This window comes from Kogia breviceps, chromosome 15 (assembly GCF_026419965.1).
Source record: "Kogia breviceps isolate mKogBre1 chromosome 15, mKogBre1 haplotype 1, whole genome shotgun sequence".
Taxonomy (NCBI): Eukaryota; Metazoa; Chordata; class Mammalia; order Artiodactyla; family Physeteridae; genus Kogia; species Kogia breviceps.
In genome coordinates this window covers 51221326-51233503 of record NC_081324.1, presented here as the reverse complement: position 1 = coordinate 51233503, position 12178 = coordinate 51221326, and the positions used below count along the sequence as shown (strand labels likewise).

The following is a 12178-nucleotide window of genomic DNA, read 5'->3' as shown; positions in this document are numbered from 1 at the left end:
TGCCTCAATAAAGTAGATAATGTTTAAAAGTCTTCAGTGGCTTCCCACTGCACTTGCAATAAAATTCAAACTCCTCTTGGCCTCCAAGTCCCATCATGATCTGGTACCTGCCCACTCCCCCCACCCCACCCCCACCCCAGCCTCATCTTCCCCAACACTTCCCTTTTTTGCTAAATCTCAACCACACTATCCTCCTCTTACTTCTTACAATGTGCCAGACTTTTTGCCATCGAGGACCTTTACCTAGAATATTCCCCATTCGTACCTCTTCTCACGGCTGACTTCTCTGTATTCATCAGTTATTACCTTACATGTTCAGGTAGCCTTAGCTGTCTGCTTGCTTAATGTCTGTTACCCTCACTGCAATGTAAACTCCATGAGGACAGAAGACCTGATCTCTCCTGTTCTACATTTTATGTCCAGAACTTAGCACAATGCTCAGTAAATTTTGATTATTTGAACAGATGATAGCAGTTAGCGATTTGAGTCTAGACAACTTGGGATTCACGTCCATGGGCTCTAGTTCTTATTTTGTCGCCAATATTCTGATAAAATTTTTATTTCCTAGTTATCAGCTACCTTAAAGACACATTATAAAAATCAACGGGACTAATAAGTGAACAGATTAAAAGCCACCTTGTTATTGTTTTTTGGTGCCAGATGATAATGGGCATCTGAGTAGTTCTTTTAAAGTCTAAAATACTTTTATAGTTATGATTTTTATCTCTATAGTAATTCTTAGGTGAGATAATCAGCACTCTCCTTATTATGCAGATGAAAAAGAAAGGAAGGAATTAGTTATAGAAAATTTAAACTAATTGCCTAGGGACCAGAGTATGAAACCCAATAAAAATAGAAGTTTTGGTATTTGTCCTTTTTTTCCCCAAAAAAGGCTCATTATTTCTAAATAAGTTCTACATTCTGTTTGTGGTATGATTGTTTTGTTTATAGCTCCTGGTGATAAACAAGATAAAGTCAAACAGAAAGCATTTGTGGAGCCATATTTTAAAGATGATGAAAGGTAAGTTGGCCTTGGTTAATACCAGCAATGTGATTGGAAGTACCACAGAGCTATCTTTGTCAGAGGATCTCTGACCTATTAAAATTGCTACTTTGGTTAAAATAGAATCTATATCATTTACTTTATGACCATAACAAAAATGGAACTCAAGTATAAAAATGACAAATTTTTAAAATAAGGAAATTTTTTTTTACCACCACTACCCTGTTTTAGACAGTGATGACAGTTATTTTCTCTGCTTCATTATAACGTATTTTTATTCTTATCCTATTTTATTGTGAACTTTATTTGAACTTCAGGAATTGATTGAATACTGTAACTTGTATATAGTACAGCCTTTGGGTGGCAGGCCTTAGGCTGTGCTTCAGAATTATTTTATGAGAATTTTTAAATTAAAAAATTTAAGCATCTTGATTTTATACCATAATGCTACTTTCTGCCTTTTATGCAAATATGCAAATTCTCTTTCAGTCATGTACTATTCATTCTAGAATTGAATTAAGGCATAGCAGTTTATTCAAAAAAACTTTTTATGCTTTTTTTCTTTAAATTATGATGTTGGCAAATTCAGTCACTCAATAAGTAAAGTTATTGTTTATATTTTAGGGTCAAGAATTTAGAAATCTGACAGGCCAAGATAAATTTCTACTGTTGCCTATAAGACTCTAATAGATAAGAGCTGTCATTTTGTTGCTAAATGATTAATTATTTCCCTTTATTCACCAGTTTTCCAAAGAAATAGTACCCTAGCATCTCAAATGTGACTAGAGAGTGTCTTGTTTAAGTATCATTATGAACTAATGGATTTAAATATGTTTGAGGGCTTCCCTGGTGGTGCAGTGGTTGAGAGTCCGCCTGCCGATGCAGGGGACACGGGTTCGTGCCCCGGTCCGGGAGGATCCCACATGCCGCGGAGCGGCTGGGCCCGTGAGCCATGGCCACTGAGCCTGCGTGTCTGGAGCCTGTGCTCCGCAACGGGAGAGGCCACAACAGTGAGGCCCGCATAACCACAAAAAAAAAATAAAATAAAATAAAATAAATAATAAATAAATAAATAAATAAATATGTTTGATACATTTCAATCCATTGCATTTATCACCCTTATGACACTCAGATTGTCCCATCTTTGCCCAGCAGAAGCCTCACTGAATGGACACTATTCTAGCTGTCTTTCATAGCTTCCTTGCTCTGGTATGAGAAGATGTTCTAGGCTCCTGCCATAGGCTGGAATCTGTCATTTCTCCAGGAGCCCTAGTTGAACAGTATTTAGGCCGTAGTCTGACTGCTGGGGTTGCTCATTGCTCCAGTCAGCCATTGTTTCTGGACCTTTTAGGTGGACAGAGTTAGAAGTAAAGTTTTTGTTTCATTATGTTTTTTAAGATAAACTACATGTGTTCATACTGATAGCTTCATTTCAAGTTCAGGACTACAGGATTTCTCTGTAACCTCCTCTGTTATCTATATCTAGTTCCCTGCTTACTGAAAATCCCATCTCTCAGTGCCACTAACATCATTCTTTATTTAACTTGATTCCACAGAACAGCCTCAGAATAATTCAAACTATGACGAATAACATGATTTATGAAAATGGTTTAAGACTTTGAGTCTTTTTGTCCTTATGATATATCCCATCAGAAAGGTACAGTCAAATCACTGTGTTTTCAGGCCACTTAGGATAATTATTTTCACTGTAGTTGTGCCACCAACCCAGTATCCATGTTTGCGTTATTTTGCTTTTGATTTTTTAGAAATTGTTTTTTCTTTTTATCTTTAATTCTTTCTTTAAAATTAAGGAAATTATGTATATGATACCAGAGGCTGCAAAACAGGATATATTCAGAAGTCTGTCTTCTAGTCTGAAGTCCCCTTCATTTTGATAGCTTCCTATTCCTGTACACATAACCATTTGTTAAAAATTTATGGTTTTCCATCCATTTTAAAAAGTAAAAGCAAATTTCTATCTGTATATCTTGAAATTGATGTAGATGTAGATAATTGTACTCTCTCCTCTATACAAATGGTAGAATGCTATTATGCTTTTCTCTACTTTGCTTTTTTAACTATATGTCCTGGAAATCACTCATAGTAGTATATAGTGATATTCCTCATTTCTTCTTTAATTTCATGGTATTTTGTTGTTTGTACCATAGTTTATTCCCTAGCAATGAGCATTTGGGTTGTTTACAGTTATGCTAGCATGCATAATGCTACAGTGAATAGCCTTCTGCATTCTCTTTTCAAATTTTTGCCTGTGCATCTTTGGAATAGATTCCTAGAAGTAAGGTTGCAGAGTAAGAACTGTAATTTCAGATGTTTCTAGTATAGGTTCACTAACTTTTTTTTTTTTTTTTTCCTATTTTTGGCTCTGTCGGATCTTCATTGTGGCATGCGGACTTCTCTCTCGTTGTGGCGCACAGGCTTCAGATGCATGGACTCTGTAGTCTGCGGCATGCGGACTCTCTAGATGAGACGTGCGGGCTCATTAGTTTTGGCACGCAGGCTTAGTTGCCCTGCAGTGTGTGGGATCTTAGTTCCCCGACCAAGGATCGAATCTGCATCCCCCACATTGGAAGGTGGATTCTTAACCATTGGACCACCAGGGAAGTCCCATAGGTTCACTAAATTTTAAAAAAATACATGAGTAGTTTTATTTATTCTAAAACCATTAGATAGCTGGAGATGCAGGACATGGGTAAAGACGTAGGGATAGTATAAGTCTCAGAGTTAGTGTGGTCCCTTTCCCCACTGAGAGTACTAGCAACCCCTGGGAAGATAGGTTGTATTATGTCAGGGACAAGAAGCTTAGTAACCTTTTAGGTGATGCTTGATGTCTACTGCAACTGCCAGTCTACTAGTGGATTCCCTGCTGCATTACAGTACACTACAGAAACAGAATAGATTCAGAGGAAAGGATATGGCTAAATTATATTCTATATAAACCTAAGATTCCATAAACTATTTGAAAGAAAGTATAGTCATGGCAGTATTTTTTTATCTGTTGTTTCTTGGTCTTTTTTAATTTACTGGTTGCTCCAGAGAGTTGTTGGATTTAAGCACAAAAAGGACCTATATAACCTGATATGTTTTGAAATAGAGCATTTAAAGCTTTTTTTTTTGAAGAACAGTATTTACCAACTATCAAAATACCTCAAAGGAGTAGATGTGTTACCAACAGGTCATTTTTAAAGTCAGTTTTTGTGAGTCAGACTGTTTAAGTTCACTGGTGATGTTTCTATTATAAACAAATGTATATGGTGTTACATAAGTCTTCATTTACTTGTAAATTTGGAGTTTTCTGTATTGGGCTTTTTAAAGTAGGATGCAAGTATATTAATAAAGAAATGTTCTATGCTTCCTGATTGCTTTTTCTTACCAAAGAACTATATACCTCATCAATCCATACCTCAGTGGCTTTGACCCTTCCTAGGTTTCCAGTGGTTCACAATAGAATCTTTGTCTTTAAGGACAAGCACAAATGATAATTGTGCTTAATATTTTGAAGAATTTAAGGTAGATGGAAGCAACAAATTGTTGGAGAAAATAGTAAATGACATGCAAACAAATGAATCTGTTTTGGGGGGAGGAGTAGGTTAGCCCTGATTTATGGTTTTTAGTACTAGAAACCGAGTTAACAGGCAGTATTCTCTCAGTTGTTATAGAATAGGAATTCCTGAGTTTAATAGTACAGCATTCCTTTGTGATTAGGTTATTTTATATTTTACCTCCCAACCTAATAATTATTTTCAGCCAGCCAGAGGCAAAAATAGGAAGTAATAGTTATCTTTTTCAGTTAGAGAAAAATATCTATAAAAATACCTGATATGTAAAATACTATGTAATATGTAAAATACTTTATATTTTAGTGGAGAGTGAATGAAGACATGCTTGTTTCTTTTTCACATTCTGAGGAAGCATTTCAAATAAAATGAATGAATGTTTCGGGATTATTTCTCCTCTGGATGCTCACCTTTGCTAATTTAAAACCTAAACCGAAGCTCTCTATAGTAACAGATAAATTTAATTCATTTTCCCCCCAGAGAGACTAGCTTACAAAATTTTCCTCATATTGAGGTGGTCCGGAAAAAAGAAGAAAGAAGAAAATTGCTTGGACACACATGTAAGGAATGTGAAATTGTAAGTACTAATGTAAATACTGTCAGTATTTACAATAATGTAAATTTGGGTTTTTTAAAGATGGCTTTATATGCATGATTTAAAAATCACATATACAAACCATATTTGTATCTAGAAACAAGTTTGAGCCAGGAATAACAGAATGAATACATAAAGTATACATACTGGCTGGGACCTGAGAGATACAGATGAAAACGAAAGCCCTCAATTTCTCTTAGATTCTCTAAGTGAATCTGGAGCCTAAGCAGTAGTTCTTATTTCCAGCTTAAGACATTTGTGCCATTTGTCTTTTCTATATTTATTTGTATATCTTTTAATTTTTTTACCTTGTGTTATGTTACAGCAGAGGCTCTAATACATATACTATTTGGGCGAAGTTTTGACATTTTAGTTGGAAACTTGGCTATTTTATTTTTTACTTAAACACCAGCACTCTCAGGAATGAGATGTACTCATAATTGTTTTTTCTAAATAACTGGTACAACCATAAGCTCTTTTTTTCCCCCCATTTTCCTTTCTAAACAAAATGTGATGAATAGGCTCTACTTCATCCTTAAAACACAATTGTATTTTCCTTTTATACATTGGGTGTTTTGGACTAGATAGTATATCTTGAAGTAGATTGTACTAGTTTTCCTCTTAATAAATAGTGCAAGGCAGGTTCTGTGTCTTTTTGAAACTTATTGTTTTTATTTCTTCCCTTGCTATCCTTTAGCTGTTGGATACCTGCTTCCAGCAATGTACTTCCCCTTTTAAATTTTCTTCTTAAAAACTATGGCTAGAGAATTTGATAACCAAGCACATTAAAGTTATGTATGAATAGGTTACAGTGCAGGTCAGCATTTGGTGAGAAAAATGCTGTCATATACTAACAGTGGGAGTGTAAATTGAGATCACTATTTTGGAAAGCAGTTTGGTGATACAAGCAAAACCTCCTCCTGTATCATGAGTTTTCATAACACGAATGTATCATGATTTCTTAATTAAGGAATATGGTCTATACTAAGTAAACCTCCAGTTTTTAGTTCTAAGTGGAACTATTACTACCAGTGAGAAAAAAGCTCTTTTGCTGGAAACACTGTTAATTTGCTTTCCTTCTCTCAGGAATCATTTTTTGTGCTGTTACCCAGTCTCTGAAAACACTGTTTCATGCATTTTATTACATTTTTTCAGTTTTCTAAGGTAGAGAGTAATTCTGTTCCCTGTTACTCCCTCATGACCAGGAGTGAAGGTGCCCGTCCCATGTATTTAAATATTGTCTATATGCTTACAATTACAGTTCCTATATTTTTCCCATTGCCTATTCCACATGTGGAATATGCAATATACATGTGGCTAATAGTCACCTCAAATTTCACGTGTCCTAAAGCAAACACACAGTTTCTATCTCCAGTTCTCAAACCTTATCTCTGAGCCTTTTATATGTCCATTCTTCTCTAGTTTAAACCAGAGATCTTGTAGTTACCTACTTTTTTCTTTCATATCTCAGTAATGGATCTATCAGCAAATCCTACTGATTGTACTTTCAACACAGCAATGAATGGCCTTTTTTCCAAATGATCTTTTTAGAATAAGTTAAATCATGTCACTTTTCTGCCCCAAATCCTTAGTTGTCTTCCTCTCTAAGAAATGGTAACAAAGCCCTTATCAAGGACAGCAGACTCCCACCCCACCTCCTCTCTGACTTTATCTAACACTCTTCCGCTTGCTTGCTGCATTAACAGCTACACTAGCCTACTGTTGTTTTCAAATATGTTGTAATTTGGTGGCAGTGTTTCTCTAACACTGACTGATAACCATGATTCTCTAAGGGCAGTTCCCAGGCTAAGGTAACAAAGGCTTATATTCATGGCAATGCGAATGAAGAGAAAGATACCCTCCCCCCAAAAAGTTTCAGAGATACTCTAAAACCTTTAATTAATGTATGTAAAAGAAAAATATATTAAAAACCTTTACTTCAAAAAAAATTCTGGTCCTAAATCTGCCACTTTTAATAGGTGATATCTTTGGTGAATTATCACTTTGATTTTCAGTTCCTCAAGTGTAAAATGGAATTAGCTGGATTATGTGATCCTATCATCTGTGTTCTATTAAACTTTACACTACTGCTTTATTTTCTTTAGATCTAGAGCCTGAAGACCGGTATAGTTTTCACATAAAAGTTTTATCTTTCTTTGCATGAAGTTCAGGTTCTTTATGATCACACTTGCAAAAACATGCCTTTGATCCTAATTCAAAGATCTAGTTTAAAAGGGGAAGTCGTGAAGCCTACAACATTCAAAGCTAAATTTTTATTTTAAAAAACTGTAGTGAAAGGAAGATTACTTCAAAACACACGTTATATTCAAATAACAATTGAGAAATGTGCTATTCAGAGTGCAGGCCTTGGCCTTCTTGTTACTGGTCTGAAAAAGATGAACAGTTTGCACCAGTATATAAATCAGCTGTACCACTAAGGACACTGTAAAGTTCAGCTGGCATGCTTTTTTTACTTGTAAGACTTTACTGATGCAGGAAGCAGTATGTTTTTTCACATTGTGATACAGCCTCCTTTATGGAGCAAACATTTCACAGACCAGCACTAATTATCATTAGTAATTTATATAGTAATTTACTTAGAGATAGTATTATTTACTAATATTATCATCAGTGAGAATTCAGTTTCCTTAGCATGCTGAATAAGTCTTCTTAGCTTCTAGCTTATAACCAGTAAGCATAACACTCCATTTATTATTCCTAAGTGGAAAACTCACCAGTTTTATTATCAGTATTATGCAGATTTTCCAGCAGAAGAAAGAGAAAAGAAGTTGGCTTCCTGCTCAAGACACCGATTTCGCTACATTCCACCCAACACACCAGAGAATTTCTGGGAAGTTGGTTTTCCTTCCACTCAGACTTGTATGGAAAGAGGTGAGAATACAGACTGTAACATTTTGGAACTTTTTTTTAAAATATACTCTGTATACCCGAATCTAAACACTAAACTTTTTCTCCATGGTTCTCTACCTTCTGCTGTAAGTTGGGTGCCAGTTTTGTGACATAAATACAATTTTGTAAAGATAAAGGCTTAACTTTCAACTCTTCAAATAACTTCATTGGAATCATAGATTGTTTATAAGCACTTTAATGGGATTGTGTATACATTATCCTTTATCATTCAAATTTCAGAAAGTAATTTCTGTTTTATCCAGTCATCAAAATGACTTCATAACTTTACAAAACTTGCCAGCAAAGTTATATTGTTGAAAAGCATCTTTTTTTTTTTTTTTAAAGAGACTACCCTGAATTTTAGATGTTAAAACCTCACTATTCAGAATGCTAATTATTTATAAAACATATTTGAGTAAAAAGGGCTTTTGTTTGTTTGGGAGACTGTTGACATGCATCTAGCCCCTTCAAATACAGCACTTACATTTAATGTAATTTGAGAACGTATGCAGCTTTAAAGCTCCAGATATTTAGTGATAAGTTTTTCTAAAAGATGCAAAGTCTCTTACAGCTATTACCATACTTCCACTTTCCCCATTAACAAGTCCTCTTTGACATGATGTCTCTGCTTGGTCATCATATAGAATTAGACAGTCTGGAGAGAGCCTGTGCTTGTACCCCTAATACGGCCTAGGGGTATGGCAGAGCAGAATCCTCCCCTGAAAACTACGTGAATGGAGATACCTTAGGAGAATCGAATAGTCTGAAGAATATAGGGACATGTCATCTCAACAAATAGCTACTGAAAAAAGTCTTTGATAAGCACCTGGAATTTATCATAATAGTAAAAAGTTCATGTTTACCATTTGTCCCCATTTGCAACCAATGGGAGGCAGAATAGGAAAGTGCTTAAGTGCTCTGGTTCTGGAGTTAGATCTTGGGCAGGGCACCAGCTTTCCTACTTCCTAGCTTTGGGAACTTGAGTGAGTTATCAAACTTCCCTGGGTCTCCATTAGCTCTGCTGTGAAATAGGCATAGTGGAAGCTGCTGCAGAGGAGTGTGAGAGTTATCCTAGATAATGTATACAGCACATTTGATAAATGTTTGCTGTTGTTTTTAGTATAAATGAGAAAATTGATGCTAAGTAGTGAAATCATTAATCAACACAACCAGCTAATAGAAGAATCATGTGAACTTAAAAGGCATTAAATGAGACACATGTTTACTGGATATATGCTGAAATATGTTGCAGATATTGTCTCTAAATTTGTGATTTATTTTTAAGGTTACATTAAAGAAGATCTTGATCCTTGTCCTCGTCCAAAAAGACGGCAGCCTTACAATGCAATATTTTCTCCAAAAGGCAAAGAGCAGAAGACATAAATGTTGAAGCAAAAACAGGAGGGATGACAATATTCTTTTTATTTATAGTTAAAGTTGGTATTAAACATTGATTTTTTTTGATCTTCTGAAAACTGATTTATAAATCATTTTTCTATTGAAAATGTTTTGAAATAGCATTTACCCATCACACAGATGACTATTTAAAAATGGATAAGTTTATGTCATATTTTCTTGCTTTTGCACCTTTAAAGTAATAAGGTGCTTTTATTTTGCACTCTAAGTTAAAAGTTGTTTATTACTTTATTTGGTAATACCTAATTACAATTTTGAAAATATGATAGTTGTAGTCTGATTTGTTGCCTTTTGGATCTTTTACTCCATCTTCCCTTGGTATTCACATTCAGCAGTGACTTCATGTTAACATAGATTTTTATTCTCTTAATCAAGTTGCTATTATGTAGGTCATGCCAATGTCTGGCATTCATGTCTTTTAAAAGGCTAAATTTTAATAATCCTTTTAACTTTCCAGCTTTTTTTCACTGACTTGAAATGAAGTACTACTCAGTAGTGAATTCCTTTCAAGGTGACTACAAATAACCAACTTTCTTTCCTTTGCCACGTACTATAAATTAACATCCTCTGATCATACTATTCCAGCTCTTCACGTTTTCTTTTCATCATACTTGTTCTTCCTAGTGCAGTTTTCAAACAATTTGAGTTCTTCTCCGCCCACATGTTCAAATTCAGTTAGTTGTATTTCTCTGGATTGACTGATGTTGTGAACTTCCAATTTGTGAACAAAATAGATTTCTGTATTTAGCAACTTTCTACTCCTCTGGAACCTAGTGTCTGAGTCATCAAGATGACTGACCACACCTGTGTCACCTTTTCTAGTGGCATTTTACCTATCAGTGTCTTGTGTATTCCTTTAATCCAGATCTTGACAGTATTACATAAGCAGGAGTACATGACACACTGAATGGAATGCCTCACTAAAACCTAAATAACCTTATAGATATAACCTTTACTTCTCAGAGTTTTCAAAAAATCTGTTTAGTCTCATCTTCCTCATTGATCAAGGTTTTCATGAATAAATGACATCAGTTTTATGTTTTCAGAGGGGATTGGAAAAGAAATCACTTACATTTAGTATCTACTTTTATGTTAGACCCTCTGTACATTGTTTGGCTCTGAATGTGATTCTTAATTTTTTTTTTAATGGACCTATCATAGCTTCTATGCAGCACTTTTCTTCTCTTCCCAAATTATTTATCCTGTTTGATTTTTTGTTCTCTACTGGCAGTCAACTAATCTCCCCCAAATAATAGCCATTCATTGGTCACTTAGTATATGCTAGAAACCATGTTACACTCTTCACATAGATTTTTTTTCTCTTTTAATCTTCAAATAATCTTGTGAATTTATGTATCAGCTTAACACTAAGCTGCAAAAAAATAGATCCAAAAAAGATTAAACAACAAATGACTAGTTTTTTTTCTCACATTAGAATGTCTGGAGATGGGCAGTCCAAACTGGTCCATGCCCTTGTAAACGCAGATTTCTTCTAGCTTTCTGCTCTTTCATATTTTGTATGTGGCCTTCATCCTTGTGACTATTAAATAGTTATGCCACCTCTGGAATCATGTCCATGTTCTAGGCAGGTAGAAGGGAAAAGAAAAAGGCACATGTCATTTGTTTTTGTCCTTCTTTAAAAAGTTTTCCAGAAGGGCCCTCCCAATAACTTTCCCTGTGTCTCAATGGCTAGAATAGTCACTGAGAGACACCTGGATTGGAACAGGGCACCACAGGATGTGCAGTTAGACCTGTATATCTCCAGTGATGTTTTTTTTTTTTTTTTAAAGGTAGCCTAAGCAGAGACAAGAGATTGTCTACCTGATTGTGGCTTAACAGAAATCCAACCCTTTAGCCAGCATTTTTCATTTTTCCTCAGTAACCCTGTGAGGTTGGATAAACTGAGGTCTCTTCATCTGCTGTTGACCAGCTCTACCTTTAAATGAAGTAATGTAATAGACACTTTTTAAAAACACTTGAGTTAGACAGATGCATTTAAACACAGAACTGCAGTTTGTGATTTAAGAAGATATATGAAAGGGCTTCTTCATTTGTAAAGCACTATATATGTTAGACAGTATTTTCATACAAATATGTATCAATCACTATATGTAGTTACATATAGTTTCAGGTTGTCTGTGAGCTTTTTAAAGTTGAAGACCTGTGATTTAAACTTTGAAAGCATGCAGAACCTCAACGTCAGCACTTCACATTGGATTAACACCTTTCGTGCCTTTGACAGACAGGCATCCCAATTAAATCATTTGAAACGTAAGGTTGTCAGAGGCAACAGTTTGAATGAGTTCATCATAGGTATCCAAATGTATATAGAAGATACAACATGCTACCTTGAGAAAAGAACAAACGAAGCAGAAGGATATTCTTAACACCTCTCACATAGTGAAAAATTTCCCAAAGTCCAACTGGAAAGGCAGCTTAACGTATTAGTAACTCGATTTAAAATTGCATCTAGCATATGTATTTTAAAACCTACAGAGAACATTCTTAGGCCCTCTAAAACAAATAACTCTGAAAAGATTCTTGCCCAGATCGTCTTTAATTTATAATTTAGTTGTCAAAAAGGAATAGTGTTACGTAAACCAAATAACACTAGTACATTTACTTAAACCTTTATCAAGCACTTTTATCTTTGCCAGGTATAATACAAGTATCAGAATC

The 12178-nt window shown here is 35.0% G+C and overlaps 1 protein-coding gene and 1 long non-coding RNA gene across 6 annotated transcripts in view; one reads left to right on the top strand and one right to left on the bottom strand.

Moving 5' to 3' along the window:
• The window catches only part of RBBP8 (RB binding protein 8, endonuclease), an 85951-nt gene extending 74891 nt beyond the window's left edge, over nucleotides 1-11060 (top strand). For 2 of the 4 annotated variants that reach the window (XM_059039628.2, XM_059039630.2), the window contains 4 exons: nucleotides 952-1021; nucleotides 5059-5155; nucleotides 7912-8065; nucleotides 9369-9756. In XM_059039628.2, the coding sequence (XP_058895611.1) occupies nucleotides 952-1021; nucleotides 5059-5155; nucleotides 7912-8065; nucleotides 9369-9466 (419 nt within the window). In that variant the 3' untranslated portion in view covers nucleotides 9467-9756. Of the gene's footprint in view, nucleotides 1-951; nucleotides 1022-5058; nucleotides 5156-7911; nucleotides 8066-9368 lie in introns of all 4 variants that reach the window. The other 2 variants (XM_059039629.2, XM_067015230.1) reach the window with 2 other exon arrangements.
• The window catches only part of LOC131742711 (uncharacterized), a 587718-nt gene that overhangs the window by 474597 nt on the left and 100943 nt on the right, over nucleotides 1-12178 (bottom strand). The window contains exon 7 of one of the 2 annotated variants that reach the window (XR_010836912.1): nucleotides 8426-11080. The exons of the other annotated variant lie outside the window; for it this stretch is intronic. This is a non-coding gene — a long non-coding RNA (uncharacterized lncRNA). Of the gene's footprint in view, nucleotides 1-8425; nucleotides 11081-12178 lie in introns of those variants that run through there. 2 annotated transcript variants of the gene reach the window in all.